The 14,654-nt window shown below is 39.1% G+C and overlaps 1 protein-coding gene across 2 annotated transcripts in view; it reads right to left on the bottom strand.

Moving 5' to 3' along the window:
• LOC126298375 (lipoma-preferred partner homolog) overlaps window positions 1-14,654 on the bottom strand; it is an 81,561-nt gene that overhangs the window by 30,009 nt on the left and 36,898 nt on the right. For both annotated transcript variants that reach the window (XM_049989682.1, XM_049989681.1), the window contains exon 5: window positions 12,209-12,387. In XM_049989682.1, the coding sequence (XP_049845639.1) occupies window positions 12,209-12,387 (179 nt within the window). The remainder of the gene's footprint in view (window positions 1-12,208; window positions 12,388-14,654) is intronic.

Below are 14,654 nucleotides of genomic sequence, written 5' to 3'. Positions count from 1 at the left end.
TCACTCACACAGCTTCGAACTTTTTATAGTACAAAGGGCATTCAAAAAGTTTTGCACAGTCGTCTCTATTTTTTTTATTTTTTGCAGGAGAAGAATGAAATTTTTTGTGAACATACTTGGAACATTTAGCTGTAAGTTAGTATATGAAAGTACTTTCTTTTATTTACAGGCGAGCCGTAATGGACCGTGAAGTAGATGTCAGGTTGTGACAATGGTCAGTGATGGAGTTCCTCTTCAAGACCGGTGATGACTCTGCCACATTGATTCACAGGAAGTTGCTCCCCGTTTATGACGGCACAGTGGATCACAGCAGTATACAACAGTTGTTGCAGAGGTTTAAAGAAGGTGATTTCTCTCTACTGGACAGTCAACGATGCGGTAGACTATCAACGGCAGTGAGTGATGTGAATAAGGAGACCATTGAACAAATCATCCAAACAATTCAGTTTGCTGAAATGACTCGTTTGTCATTTGGTAGTGTGGTATCACTGGTACAGTCACTAGAGTACAGAAAAATCTATGCACATTGGGGGCCTAGATTATTGACAAGAGAAATGCAAACGATGAGAAAGAATGTGTGCGACGGTCTCATGAAGACCTTTACTAAAGGGTGGAAACAGTGTTTTGACAGCATAATTACCCAGGATGAAACATTGTGGTTTTTGTCCGAACCTCACAGCAAAACCCAATCCATGGAGTGGCATTATCCGGGTTCCTTCAGAAGAAGAAACCAAGACTTTCATGAATAGCAGGCTGAAAGGTGATGGGCTCCTTCTTCTGGGGTCAGGGTTGTGTCACTTTCATTGACTTTTTGGAACATGGCTCCACAATTAACTGGGACCATTACTGTTAGTCACTGGACAAGCTACGATATGCCGTCAAGACCCACAGACTACAGCTTCAGGGTCAGCTCATCAGACTACACCATGACAATTCCAAACCCAATACAGCCTTTGTGAGACAGGAGAAAATCAGGAAAATGGGTTGGAAAACTGTTCCTCATCCTCCCTACAGTCCGAGCTTGGCTCCGTCTGATTTTTACCTCTTTGGTCATCTGAAGGCCCACCTGCACAGTAAAACATTTGATAGTGAGAATGACCGTCTTTCCTGTGTCAAGCGATGGTGTAAAAGTCAACTCCCAGAATTTTAACAAAGTGCATTTACATCAATGAAAGAACGTTGGGCCAGATGCAGCACACCTGATGGAGGCTACATTGAATAGGCTCAATGTATAGCTAAATATTCCAAGTACGTTCACAAAAAATTTCATTCTCCTCCCACAAAAAATAAAAGACAACTGTGAAAAACTTTTTTAACGCCATTTGTACTTCTCACATGGTGTCCTAGTTATCTTTACCACCCAAAATAACTTTTTGTCCAAAAGAAAAATAATAAGTAAAAAATAAATATCAAACAAGTGTTTCTAGAATGAAATTTTCACTCTACAGTGGAGTGTGCGCTGATATGGAACTTCCTGGCAGATTAAAACTGTGTACTGGACCGAGACTCAAAATCAGGAAGTTTGGAAGGTAGGAGACAAGATAATGGTGGAATTAAGTCTGTGAGGACAGGGCATGAGTCGTGATTGGGTGCCTCAGTTGGTAGAGCACTTGCCCACAAAAGGTAAAGGTCCCGAGTTCGAGTCTCGGTCCGGCACACAGTTTTAATCTGTCAGGAAGTTTCATCAAGCAAGTGTTGTTTAGCTACCAGAAACATTAACAAACATGACTATCTTTCTTGCAACTGTGTTCATTATAAGAATATGAACAGCATACAGCATGCTACATATTTCATTTGGTAATCCAGTTCCTCTATTCAAAACCCGTTCAAAAGTGTATCACAGCTACCATTCATACAAACATGTTATTAACATGAGATTTACTATGGCTATTGTTATGTGCAACATTTGGGTTAGCTGTCAAAATGTAATATTTTAAATAAGACTAGTAAATTTAACTCTGAAGAAAATAATATTAATACAAACTGTGATTTTTATAATGCTTTTCTTTTGCTAGCATTTCATATTCTGTTTCTCTCTACCAGCCCAATAATGTTTTGCTTTACTTGGGGATTTTTTTGGTGGGGGTGGGAGGGAGAGGGGGAGTGGGTGATAGCTCTTGGGTGATCAGTTCTTCCATAAATGTCCTACACTGTGAGATACATCCAACATGAGGTCAAAGTGAAAGTGTGTGTAGTGACTATGGATGTAAATGTCGCATGATTTGGCAGTGAAATGGGCACCAGTACATCACAGCCAGTAGTATGGTTCTTTAAGGATGGGAACATCAGCAAAATGACAGTCAGTTACTACTTGACACTGGTCATGCAGTACTCATCAGAAATGATGCAGGAATTTAAGCATTTGACATAACTCAAAGCGTGCAAAGATTTCATTAACTCATATCACTTTTAGACCATGCATCTGTATGTGAGGATATATGCCACAGAAACTTCTCACTCCCAAATAAATTCCTTTGGATGAATTTACAAAAATGTGAGGATGCATTTTAAGAATGAATGCTGGAAAACTGAGAAGCTTTGCCATTCTCAAGTTCAAAAGCTGAGTTACAGTGTTCAAGCATTTGTCTGTGCCCTAACTACTGCTAAACACTTCCTATATATTAGTTTGGTTCTTATTTTACATGTCTAATGTTTTTGTGTGTGTTACTTTCCACTCTGGTTCTTTAGGAATAAGTTGTGTGTAATTTGTGCTCAACAGGATAGGGGCAGGGGCCTGGCCTCAACATTTGGGGGAAAATCTCATTTATTGTCTCAAACCATATTGTACATAAATACGTAGCTGATTAACCAATAACTTCAATACTTTCAACTCGATAATTAATATTGCTGTAGTATGTTTCATGATACAGTCAATAACAGCTATGTATAACATTTGTGAGGTAAAAATGAGAAAAACTTTTTCTGTTAAAAATCCTTGTTCTTCAATAAAGTCTGTTTATATATCTTGGAAACCTAAGTCAATATTCTCCAAATGATTTATTCTACTCCTCTATAGGCTTGATGCCTTTTTCAGTCAGATTATTTAACACTTTCATTTTATTAACTAAAATAGTGTACACCTTTGAAATTACCACACTAAGTGTACACCTGTGTCACAGTGACCCTCAATTATTTGCTGGAGAAATTTCTTGACAATAGAATATTTTAATTGAAACTGGACTATCATGTATTAAACTCATTTTATCTCATGTGTCTCACATACTTTCCCAAACAATATTAGTATTAATGCATCCAAAATTCGAGACTACGTAAAAACGCTCATGGAAACTTTTCAATGAAGATACTTTAAAGTGATCTAGCTCTAAAGACTTTATTTGCAGTTTAATTAGATGAAGGTGGTATTCATTTAATGAAGTGCACATATTACACAAATATTAACTATGACCATTCTTACTGTGGACTGCATCATCGTCTGAAAATTCTGCAGACTTATTAGTTTCGCCATTGACTGTAATTGCTGTAGGACCATCAGTTTCAGAATCTCTTTCATCACAAAAGTCACTCATGTCACTTTCACAATTGAGTTCTGCTAACAATGGTTCCCACGTACCATCTTCTCTCAGTAAAATGTCACTCCTAAGTGCCATTTTCATATTAATGAACCACACTCATCAACAGAACAGTTACACAATGTGTACACTACAGTCACAATGCCCCTTCAAAAAATATTTCTGTCAAATTAATTAAGCAACAATGTCTCAACTTCAAATGTCCACACACTACCAAGTATCACTCAATGCTGAATTTACATTGGTGGCAGTTAACTGAGTATGTGCAGCAGCACACACAGAGTTACAAACAAAAAAACTCCAGGGTCAGAGTGATGCTGATGTACATTTCTAGGTTATCACAGTGTCTGATCATTGCCAAAATCTTCATTTCCATGGCACTCCAAAGGATCTGGTATAAAGAACAGATCACTCAAGCTAAATCTGGCAAAAACTGGTCGTCTTTTATAAGTACGGTCCCATTACTTATAGTTTCTGGGGAATGATTATTTCTATTAGAGCCATTTTACTATATTAGTCTAATGATTCTGCCTCATGACTCACTGCATTAAAGATTTTCATTTTTGATTTAGATGACAAATTAAGATCAATGACTGCCAAGATAGCATACTCCAGAGACAGAAAACACACTCCAGAGACAGATAACACAAATAATCATTCCGTTTTTGAGAAACCACCTAAGAAATATCATGGGTGGCAATATGATATTTATGAAATTTTGAAAACCTGAAATCTAAATACAGTACTCTATGTTGTATAAAACATTTTCATGTTTCCCTTTCTTGGAGGACACTGTCTTCATATAATGTGACTCACAGCTGTCCTTTTGGAACACATACTTAAGATCATTAATTTCAGAATCACAGTTGTCCTCGTCACAAGTAGTTTTTGCTCTGTGTACTGGTGTACTTAAAGCTGCTCTCTTCTGTACTGGATGGTGAAAACTCTGGGCTCTAAGATATGAATCACTGTTCGTCAACTTGCGATCCATGCCGGTACATCCAACAAAATATGCAGAGTCCTGGGAAGACAAGGTACCATATCTATTTTCTGACCTCCTAAGGAGATAAAGGAGATGCTACACCCTCACTTAGGCACCGACACCCGTAAAAATACAGGCATGCGCGACCTGCCCAAAAGTCCGGTGCCCGTAATTTTAGGAGCGTGTGTTCTCGTTGTTCCCCTTTCTTTCTTTGTGTGTTCTTACGGCTCCCACTTGTATGGGAGGTGCTGCATGGACTGTAGTTCGAGTATTAGTCACTAGATGGTGCGGGCATGCTGTGGAAGGGTGTGTTTCCCTTTTTATTTGTTGGGATTTGTGAGCAGCGATTTTTCCAGACGCGGTCTCAGCAGCGTCAACATAGCGAAGCGTGACTTGACGGACAAAGAAATTGCTCACGAGTTATATCGTGATTTAGAAGAAAGTGATGTTGATTTGTCAGAGGAAGATATTGTAGATAACTCTGATGATGATGTGGACTATGTTCAAGAAGAAGTTTCTGGCAGTTCAGGTAAAGAATTCTGACAAGAAAACATGTATAATTTTTGTTCAGATTTTCACTGAAAAAACTCTCAGTACGTAATTATGATTTTATTTGCAAATACCACTCTTCTGATAGATTCAGGAGAGGAGAGCAGGTGTCCAAGCACTTCAGCAGCAAGTAATCCCGTCGATATTGTGCCAGAAGAACGAGTGGGACTGACAGCTAACGGGAAGCCGAGACCTGTGCGCCGCACCGATTCTGAGGAAGGTTGGATGACTGCTGATCATGCACCAGATATCTATCTATTTTCAGGACAATTCGGAATATGCAATGTTGTCAGTTTAGACCAGAACAGTGCACCTCTAGATTTTTTTTCCTTCATATTTGCTTACAGACGGTATGATGAAACATATAAAGGAACAAACTAATCTGTATTCTCAACAATGCATCAGGAAATTACAAAGTACAAATTCCCTTTCACCCACCTGCTCATTATCAAAGTGGAAAGGAGTTACACTTATTGTAATAAAGAAGTTTCTGGCAACTGTAGTCCATGTGTGTGTAAGTGTGAGGCCACGTAACGAGAGCACTGGTCCAAGAACGCTGTTGTGTCATGTAGTTTCTGTCCAAACATCTTGAGCTGTGACAGATTTCTTTCTATTTTGAGAAACTTCCACAATGATAATTCCTTAGTTAAGAGGAAAGGAGAAACTGGCTATGACCCACTGCACAAGGCGAGTCCCCTCCTAGATAATGTGTGCGCTAATTTCCAGCGTGAGTATACACTATCTCAAAAAATTACAACAGATGAAGGCATGTGTAAATTTCTAGGTCGCATGTATTTCAAACAGTACATGCCACAAAAACCAAATAAATATGGTACGAAACTGTACATGTTATCCCATTCTGACACAGGTTACATCTGGAATTTCTCTGTTTATGCGGGTGAAAGGTCTGACACAGTGACTCTAGTAAAGACATTGCTTGCAAATCTGTCAGGAATGGCTACACTTTGTTTGCAGACAGATTCTACACAAGTCCAATACTTGTTTCAGAACTGGAAGCTGCAAAAACTGCTCTTGTGGGAACAACAAGAAAATCTCGGCAGGGATTGCCTCGTGCTACAAAAGGTCCGAACATTCAGCGAGGTGAACTAATTTTCAGGCATAAAGGAAATATGTTAGCACTGTGTTGGAAGGACAAAAGAAATGTGCATATGATAAGTACAAGGCATACTGCTGAGATGGTCACTTTCACTGATCAGAGAGGAAGAGAGAAGTCAAAGCCAGCCTGTGTAGTGGACTACAATAAAAACAAGTTTGGTGTTGATTTATCAGATCAGCGATTGTCATACGGCGCATTTCAACATCGAACTGTGAAGGGGTGGAGAAAGTTGGCATTCCATGTTATACTAATGGCAACTGTAAATTCCTGCATATTATACAATAAGGTTACTGGAAAACGCCTCAACATCTCACTTCATGACAGGATGTTGCACAAAGCAAAAATCTTGAACCCCGACCTGGTCCATCTGGACTCAAGACTATCAACTGGAAATCATTTCTTGGAAAAGATTGAGACAGAAGTAGGTAAGAAACAGAAACAAAAACAGTGTAGTGTGTTCTCTGAGAGGAAAAAAACTTACTGGAAAAGTGTGGCGAAGAGACACAAGCTACCAGTGTAGTGAATGTAAAGTAGCATTGTGCAAAATGCCATGCTTCAAAATTTACCACACAAAGAGCGAAGTTGCATCCTAAAATAGTTACAGGAGGTTACTATAGATAAGACATACTGTATCCATCATAATTACAATTTTTGGGTAAAAAAAAAAAATCCTTCTAGAAAATACAGTGAATATACCTTTGACCAATTTTTCCTTTTTTTCAAAATCAATACTATAATAACAACACTTGTCAAAAGTATGTATCAATAAGAGTAATTTTATTGCTATTACTGAAACCTTTCAGGAGTAGTTTTAGTTTAAAATACGTTAAAATCAGCCAGTCTTTTATGGTACACACACGCGCGCAATGACTCAAGACCCAAAGTGTTAAGGACAGTCTCACCCTCAAGATTCCTGGGACTTACAACATCCATTGTGAGTGCAGAAGCTGTTACACAAGACTGTTCAACCACACCATTTCTGACCACTGTGCAAAACATCAATGGCATATTAAAAGTCAAGAACAGGAGAAATTTGCAGTTGTCTCAAAAACAGCATCAAAAACAAGTAAAAAATATTGTTTGATGAAACAAAATTTTTTGTCCAAATCTCCTACATACTGCGACTCCATAATGAAAGAGGCTGTAATAATAAGAATGTGCGACAAAATATTCAACTGTGACAGTGGATATAATCTTATCATTGCCTGGAAGCGAGCAGTCGATGCAGAGAAGAGCAAGAGATATTCGTCACAATTTTTACACTACCTGTGGAGTGCTGGCGCCACAAGTGCAGGAGGTGATATCTGCGACAGCACGACTTAATTACTGACCCATCATAAGCCGTCTTTGGGGTATGTAAGGCCACAACAGCATCAGTTTCGACAGTCAGTTGTTCTTGACGAAGACAATGGAGGTAATTGTCCAGAGCTCAAAGTTTTACCCTGAACTTATGTGGCAAGAAGTCAGACTGTTCGGTGCAGTCGCGAAAGACTTCATTCTCAAACAGTACTTTAACTGCAAAATGAGCACAGAACCTCACTCTTATGTTCATGCTGATAGGGAAAATACTAACACAAATTGAATTCCTCTTGTGTTGTGACAATCCATCACAGAAAATAAATTCAAGCAATAAAAATTGCTTTCTTCACCCACTCTGCATGATGAATAACGTTCCAAACACAAAAGGATACTCCACGAGATGATTCTTTGCCAAGAAAGGTCAAAATTAATTGAAAACATTTCAGCATGTCTTTGTAGTTGCTTCTATTCCTGATGCAAGCTTATAACTGTGGTATGTGGTTTCTCAGCTGCTGTACAGAAATTCACGTTAATGAAAACAATTACACTTTTTGCTTGGGAGATCTGAGAATATAAATTTTCTCCTATAAAAGAATTGAAGATGAAATCTTTACACTCATTATGACTGCTACCTTTTTCGAAAGTAGGGTGGTCTGGTTTGGGGGGGGGGGGGGGGTGGCTTGATTCATTCCTGCCTTCACTACCTGACTTTGGGTTATTGACCCATTATGTCACCTGACCCATGACATGTGAAATTAATACACAATTAAGGACACTGAAAACAGCAACCTGTCTACATTAGGCAATGAATTAATTTATCACACATCATTCATATGTTGCGAGGTTGAGTGTGTTCTTTTTCCTTCTTGATTTTCCTATTTTGAAGACACAGGGGTACCCTTTCACATTATTCTATTTAGCCTAAATTTCATTCATTTTTACATGAAATGGAAAAAAAAAAATGTCATGAGAATGAACCTACTGCTTGCTGAGTGGTAGTCTTGACTCATACATTGTATGGATTCCATCTAGGATTTTCCATTATCGTATCTCTTTTATTATTTATCACTGCCTACAATGATGTTCGACCTCTAAACTTCTCTAAATTATTTACACATACACTGCACAGCCCAAATGTAAATTTAACCATTCATGTCCTATTAATTTCAAATTTACATTCTTCCTGAAGTTGCAGTTTCTACAAAGAGAAATTTATATAAATGAGAAAGTAAGTAAAGACAATGGTTTTACAGTATCAGAGAATAAGCACGATGAAAGACAATAGTCTGGCAGCTATTAGTAAGGCAGTAAATAGGTTGTGGATGACAATTCTTCATCATATAAGCTGTATAATACAAAGGTTCAAATAAAGACAAGGTTTAAACTGTGCTCTGTGACCATCATGTGTGCCGATATGAAACTTCTTGGAAGATTAAAACTGTGTGCCGGACTGAGACTCGAACTCTGGAGTAAGTTCGAGTCTCGGTCCGGCATATAGTTTAAATCTGACAGGAAGTTTCTTCAGACCTCTACCATGTAGACTTTTTGCTTATTTCCAAAGTTGAAAAGCCTGTTGACAGGGCAAAAATTTGCAATGAAAGGTTATAAAGGAAAATTCACAAATAGCACTTCGCGTAATCTAGCAAGAGGTGTACCAAGACTGCTTCTGGAACTGGAAAACGCATTGGGAGTGGTGTATAAATTGTGGAGGAGAATATTTTGAAGGAGACAATGCACAATAATTAAAAGGTAAGCATAGAAAAGTTTTATGGACAAAGTTCTGGAAATTTTTGAACGGACCTGGTATACTTTGCCTCTGATCTGTTTTATACACTAGCATAGAACTTTCCTGCACTTTAGGAAATGGAATCCCAGCAAAAAAATAAAAGAAAAACTGTTTTGGAAAGATCTCTGATGCATGGCAACATGGACACTGCATATTTTCGTATTACCAACATATGAATGTGAATTCCACCAAATGCAGAATGGTAGCTTCTAAAGCACTGAAATCAAGATAGCGATGTGCTTTTGTCAGCCAATCATAGTCCACATCGCGTGATCTCTCCAGCCAATGACAGCAAATGTTCAGAGAATAGGATACATGTTCTAGTCAGTCAATAGCAACATCACTGCTAAGTAGTGTGAAAACATGAACAGAAAAAGTTAATGGTTTAAACTTAAAATACATAAAGTATAACCGAGCAAGGTGGTGCAGTGGTTAACACAATGGACTCGCATTCTGAAGGATGACAGTTCAATCCCACGTCTAGCCATCCTGATTTAAGTTTTCAGTGATTTCCCTAAATCGATTCAGGCAAATGCTGGGATGGTTCCTATCAAAGGGCACGGCCAACTTCCATCCCCATTCTTCCAAAATCTGATGAGACCAATGACCTCGCTGTTTGGTCTCTTCCCCTGACTCAACTGAACCTAACCATAAAGTATAACTACAAGAAAAGTTAAGTTCTCATACATAATTCTAGTCTTTTTTTAGCATGTGTTACCCTTTAAGGTATATCAAACACAAACGTGCCAGTAAAGTTTTGGATAATGGCATAAATGGCTGGTCTTCTGGACCAGATATTTTTCTATCTGGTTGTTCCTCAAAGTGTTACATTTTGAATAAGAGTCAAATATTTTGTGGTACAAGATGTTCATCCTACATTCTCACACACAACATATTTTGTCTTGTGTAGAATGAAATTTACTTCGAAAGTAATGCATCTCAAATCACCACTTGCAATATTTTCCACTGACCTGTAAGAAATGTAAACACCTGTGATCTGAAGCTCATCAAAAGCAGTTTCTTCTTACACAGTAATGTATAGTGCATTTTCTTTACAACTGAAGTTTAATTTTGGCGTTATTCTCTTCTTATGTTTTATACTGCGGTGCTACTCTGCAGTGGTGGTCCAAAGTGAAATCTTTGTTAGAGTACCAGTTCTTACCAGCCAAAATTACACGAATTTAACTAAAAATTAAAACATTGTAAAATATCCAAAATTTTAAAAAATTGGAGCAATTATTCCAGATTTTCCCAGAATGAAAAAATTTCCTCATTTTTCCCAGATTTCCTGGGGCGTATACACCCTGATCTACATCTGTATCTTACATTACACCTTATGGTGAATGAATAAAGGGTATATAGTGTTTCAGAGTATTTTCTTTCCTTCCTGCTTCATTCATGACTGTAATGCGGAACTAATGATTATTGGATTACCTCTGTACACACCCGAATCCCTTCAATTTTACTACCATGGACAGTATGCAAGGTAACTGTCAAAGGAAGTAATGTATTCCTTGTGTCACACTGAAATGTTGCCTCCATTGAATTTTTAAGATGATTTGAAGACACTAACTGGCATATGATAAGCATTGCAGTGACTAAAGAATCCCATACCAAATTGAGCTGTTTCTTTTAAGGGATTTTTCTGTTTCACTAATTCAACTTGACAGGAATCCCAGACTGACAAACACCCTCCAGCAACTGGTCAAATGAATATTTTTCAAGCAATGCAGTTTGTGGGTGAATTATATTGTCACTGGAACCCTCTGATTAGATTCAGGTGGTCTTTCCACCAGCACAATCCAGGATTGCTATCGTTTATAAGTAGCATCAGCAGAAGAGGAGGAGGAGGAGGAGGAGGAGGAGGAGGAGGAGGAGGAGGAGGAGAAGGAGGAGGAGGAGGAGGAGGAAGAAGAGGAGGAGGAACGAGGGAATTCTACCTTAATCGGTGGACCCACTACCGATGCTCCATAAATTTATCTTTAATTTAGATGAGGGAAAGAAATCTCTACATTCATCATGGAGATCTTCGTAGCATTGACCCATCATTTACGTGACCTTCAATATGGAAATATTTAGGTACAAATTACATCTCAGCTTACCAACATGTATCCCGCCCATTTTGTAAATCACTCCAAAGGCACCAAGATAGTTCCTTCAGCACGAGCAAAGCCAAATTGATACTTGAACAAGCAGAAATACAATATACTCAGTTCCACAATAAACCCTAACAATGGATACTGAGCAAGCAGAACAATACCGTCTGTCAGTCACTGCGGTGAAAATTGTGATTCAACATGAAAAACTTACAAAGCCTATTATTGCCCTTCACATGCTAATGAATTTCAGCTATCAGTTATGTCACTTGCGATATCTTAATTTCAGAGGCAAAAACTGATGACACACAGGCAAAATGCTTTTTAAAGCATCTGCACTTAAGACTGCTGGAAAATACTTTGTGATAAGTAACACAGTCTAAATGCAAATACAGGAAATTGCATAATTTGTTATTTTAAAGTTTTAGAACCATTCTGTTCCTTGCAGATGTTAATCTCTGAAGTTTTTTTCTGTGCTGACACGTATCATCTCAAAGTATTCCCTGCTGACAGTTGCATGTTAACTTGCAAGTGGCTTACCTCTTACCAATATAATTCGCTCCTCCTTGGATTCCACGAGGCTCAAGGAATGTCACAGCACTTTGTTTCAGCCAGTTTTGTGGTGATATGACAAAGATACGATGAAGCCAAAATACTCAAATTGATAGCCTCTATCCAATTCAAAGCATCACTATTGGGATCCCTATAACGACAGTCAAAGTGCTGATGGAGAGCCAAGTGAGTTAATTATTCCATACGCTACTCTTAAAATGTCATTGACTGTAATAGCTTCCTTCCAGTAGTTGCTCTGATGGCAATATTAACATAATTTTTAAAGACTATCAGTACCTGAGATGAAGGTCCATAGGTCCCAAAGTCAGGTTGGTAATTTGCCCTGCGCAGCTCTGAATAGCTTGAACTAACAGGTGATGGAGGAGGAGGTAAGTCATCAGGCGGTGGTGGGAAGTTTGATGTGTGGCACTGACTGTAATCTGATGGCTCCGGTGGAGGTGGCAGATCATCAGCAGCTGAAAGTAAGTTTGTATCAATTAATAACAGATGTATAATTTGCATCCTAATCACTAAAAACAAATGAAGTACAACTATTAAAAGGACATCATAAATGCTGTTTTAAACTAAACATTAATTTTATTTTGCTGCTGTTTTTATTTTTGAAACAACATTAATAGTGATTGTTATTACTTGGTAATCAAAAACACGACACAAACATCATCATCATCATTACTGCATAATAAATTCCTGATGGACGAGAGAGAGAGAGAGAGAGAGAGAGAGAGAGAGAGAGAGAGAGAGAGAGAGAGAGAGAGAGGTGGGGGACGTGCGCGCAAGCGGAGGGGTCGAGATAGGTGGAGGACTGCGGAATGGTCTAACTTTGTTGTTATGTATCCTGTAGTTGCTTTCAGTGATTTAGTACAGTAGACAGGTTGGGAAACTGCCTGCTCATTCTTCATTTTGCAAAACTAAAAAAGGGGGAAGAATTTTCAGTATGTTAATTACAGTCCCCTCTACCACTGCACAAAAATTTGCGACTACACAAATTTTCTTCCCAGCCATCTTTTGGTCTTTGTTGACTGGGCTAATGATCCATTTGAGCAACTTTCCTTCTTCAAGTGAGCTCACGAGGGGGTGGATTAGCCACACCGTTAAAACAGTAGCCGGGTCACTTGGCAGTGCTTTAGGTGGTGTAGAACTGGTACCAGATGGTTATATGGCGGAGCCCCCACCCCCATGTGAACTAAATTACAGTATGAAAGTAGAGTGTGTGTGCTATCAGTTGTATGTGATTAACACAGTAGGACCGGTTGATGTGGACACGTGAAATAATGGCAGTTAAGGAAGAAACTTGTGGAGTCTCTTCCTTGCCAAATTGAGGCAAAGGTCAGAAGCAGAGTTACATGCCATTAGCGTGTGATGAATGTTTTGGCCAGGGTCTACTTTCTTCTCAAACATTGATCAAATAGGCCACGGGCGTGTTGCCAGTTTATAGTGTCCAACAGGCACAATATTTTGGTGATCATACATTTCATCATAACCAGATGCACTGAAAAACTGAGCTCCTAAGCACATGTGGTCGTCTAATATCCCCTGCCTCCATGGGCTGCTCCCTCCATGGTCCGCATAAGCAGCCATACGTCAGTGGTCGCAGAGACGCTGGTGTTGGCATCTGTGATAGTGTTGACGTAAGTTCTCTGTCTGCTCTGGTTGCAAGATCATTTTGTTTGCTGAGAATCGTCTTAATTAAAATCAGTGCTTGTTCCTAAGCCTTGCTAAGATTATACCTCTAATCTCAATTGATAAGATCATCCCTGGTGTGAATTTGTACAGTCTCTCTGACAACATAGTCCCAGTATTTGGATCTGTATGCAAGATCATAGTACATTTCTTTTGTTTTGTTTTAGGGTGCAAAAAACAACTGAGGTCATATGCACCCAGTCAAAACTATAGAACGCAAACACAGAAACGAGGGAAATGACTATATGTCAGTCCCAATGGACAGAATAGGAGACAGCTAAACAAGGCACGTGGAAAAAGGGCTAAAAAAACAACACACAAAAATTGAGATCCAAAACTAAAAATTAAATGGCCTTTGCCATATTGCTTTGGTGGATAAAAAGTAAAACACGGGTGACAGCCCGTGTGTCATTCGCTAAAACAGCTGACAATTCAGATGGCAAACCCAAAATGGAACGTAAATTGGTAAAAAAAAAAGGGAATTCCAGCAGGTAGTGGCAGACAGTTAAAATTTGGCCACAATGAGTACAAAATGGTGGGGCAGTGTCACTGAGCAAACGACGATGGCTAAAAAGGCAGTGTCCAATACGCAGCCTAGTTAAAATGACAGGAGGGCTGAGAGGAGGTCATCCAAGCTGCTGGGAGATGCTTAATAAGCCAGAGTTTATTCCTGTAAAGGGACGACCATTAACGATGGCAATCGGACACCACCTCCTGACAGATGGCAACACAGATCATCAGACGGAATATAGGAACTAGCGAGCTGTGGTACTAGGACTGCAGCGTCAGCAGCTTCGTTTCGTGGCAGACCGACATGACCAGGGACCCACAGAAACATCACATTCACTCCACCAAGAGTTAGCAATTGACATTTTTCCTGGACCCACTGCACTAAGGGATGAGCAGTGTACAGTGCACATACTTTGGAGGGCGCTCAGTGAGTCTGAGCAGAGGACACACTTGGGAATTTTGTGTTGCTGGATGTACTCCTTAGCCTGATATAAGGCGAAAAGCTCAGCTGTGAATACTGAGGAGTGGGCCG

This window comes from Schistocerca gregaria, chromosome X (assembly GCF_023897955.1).
Source record: "Schistocerca gregaria isolate iqSchGreg1 chromosome X, iqSchGreg1.2, whole genome shotgun sequence".
NCBI classification, from domain to species: Eukaryota; Metazoa; Arthropoda; class Insecta; order Orthoptera; family Acrididae; genus Schistocerca; species Schistocerca gregaria.
The sequence above is the reverse complement of the archived record's forward strand: the minus strand, read 5'-3'. Positions and strand labels throughout refer to the sequence as shown.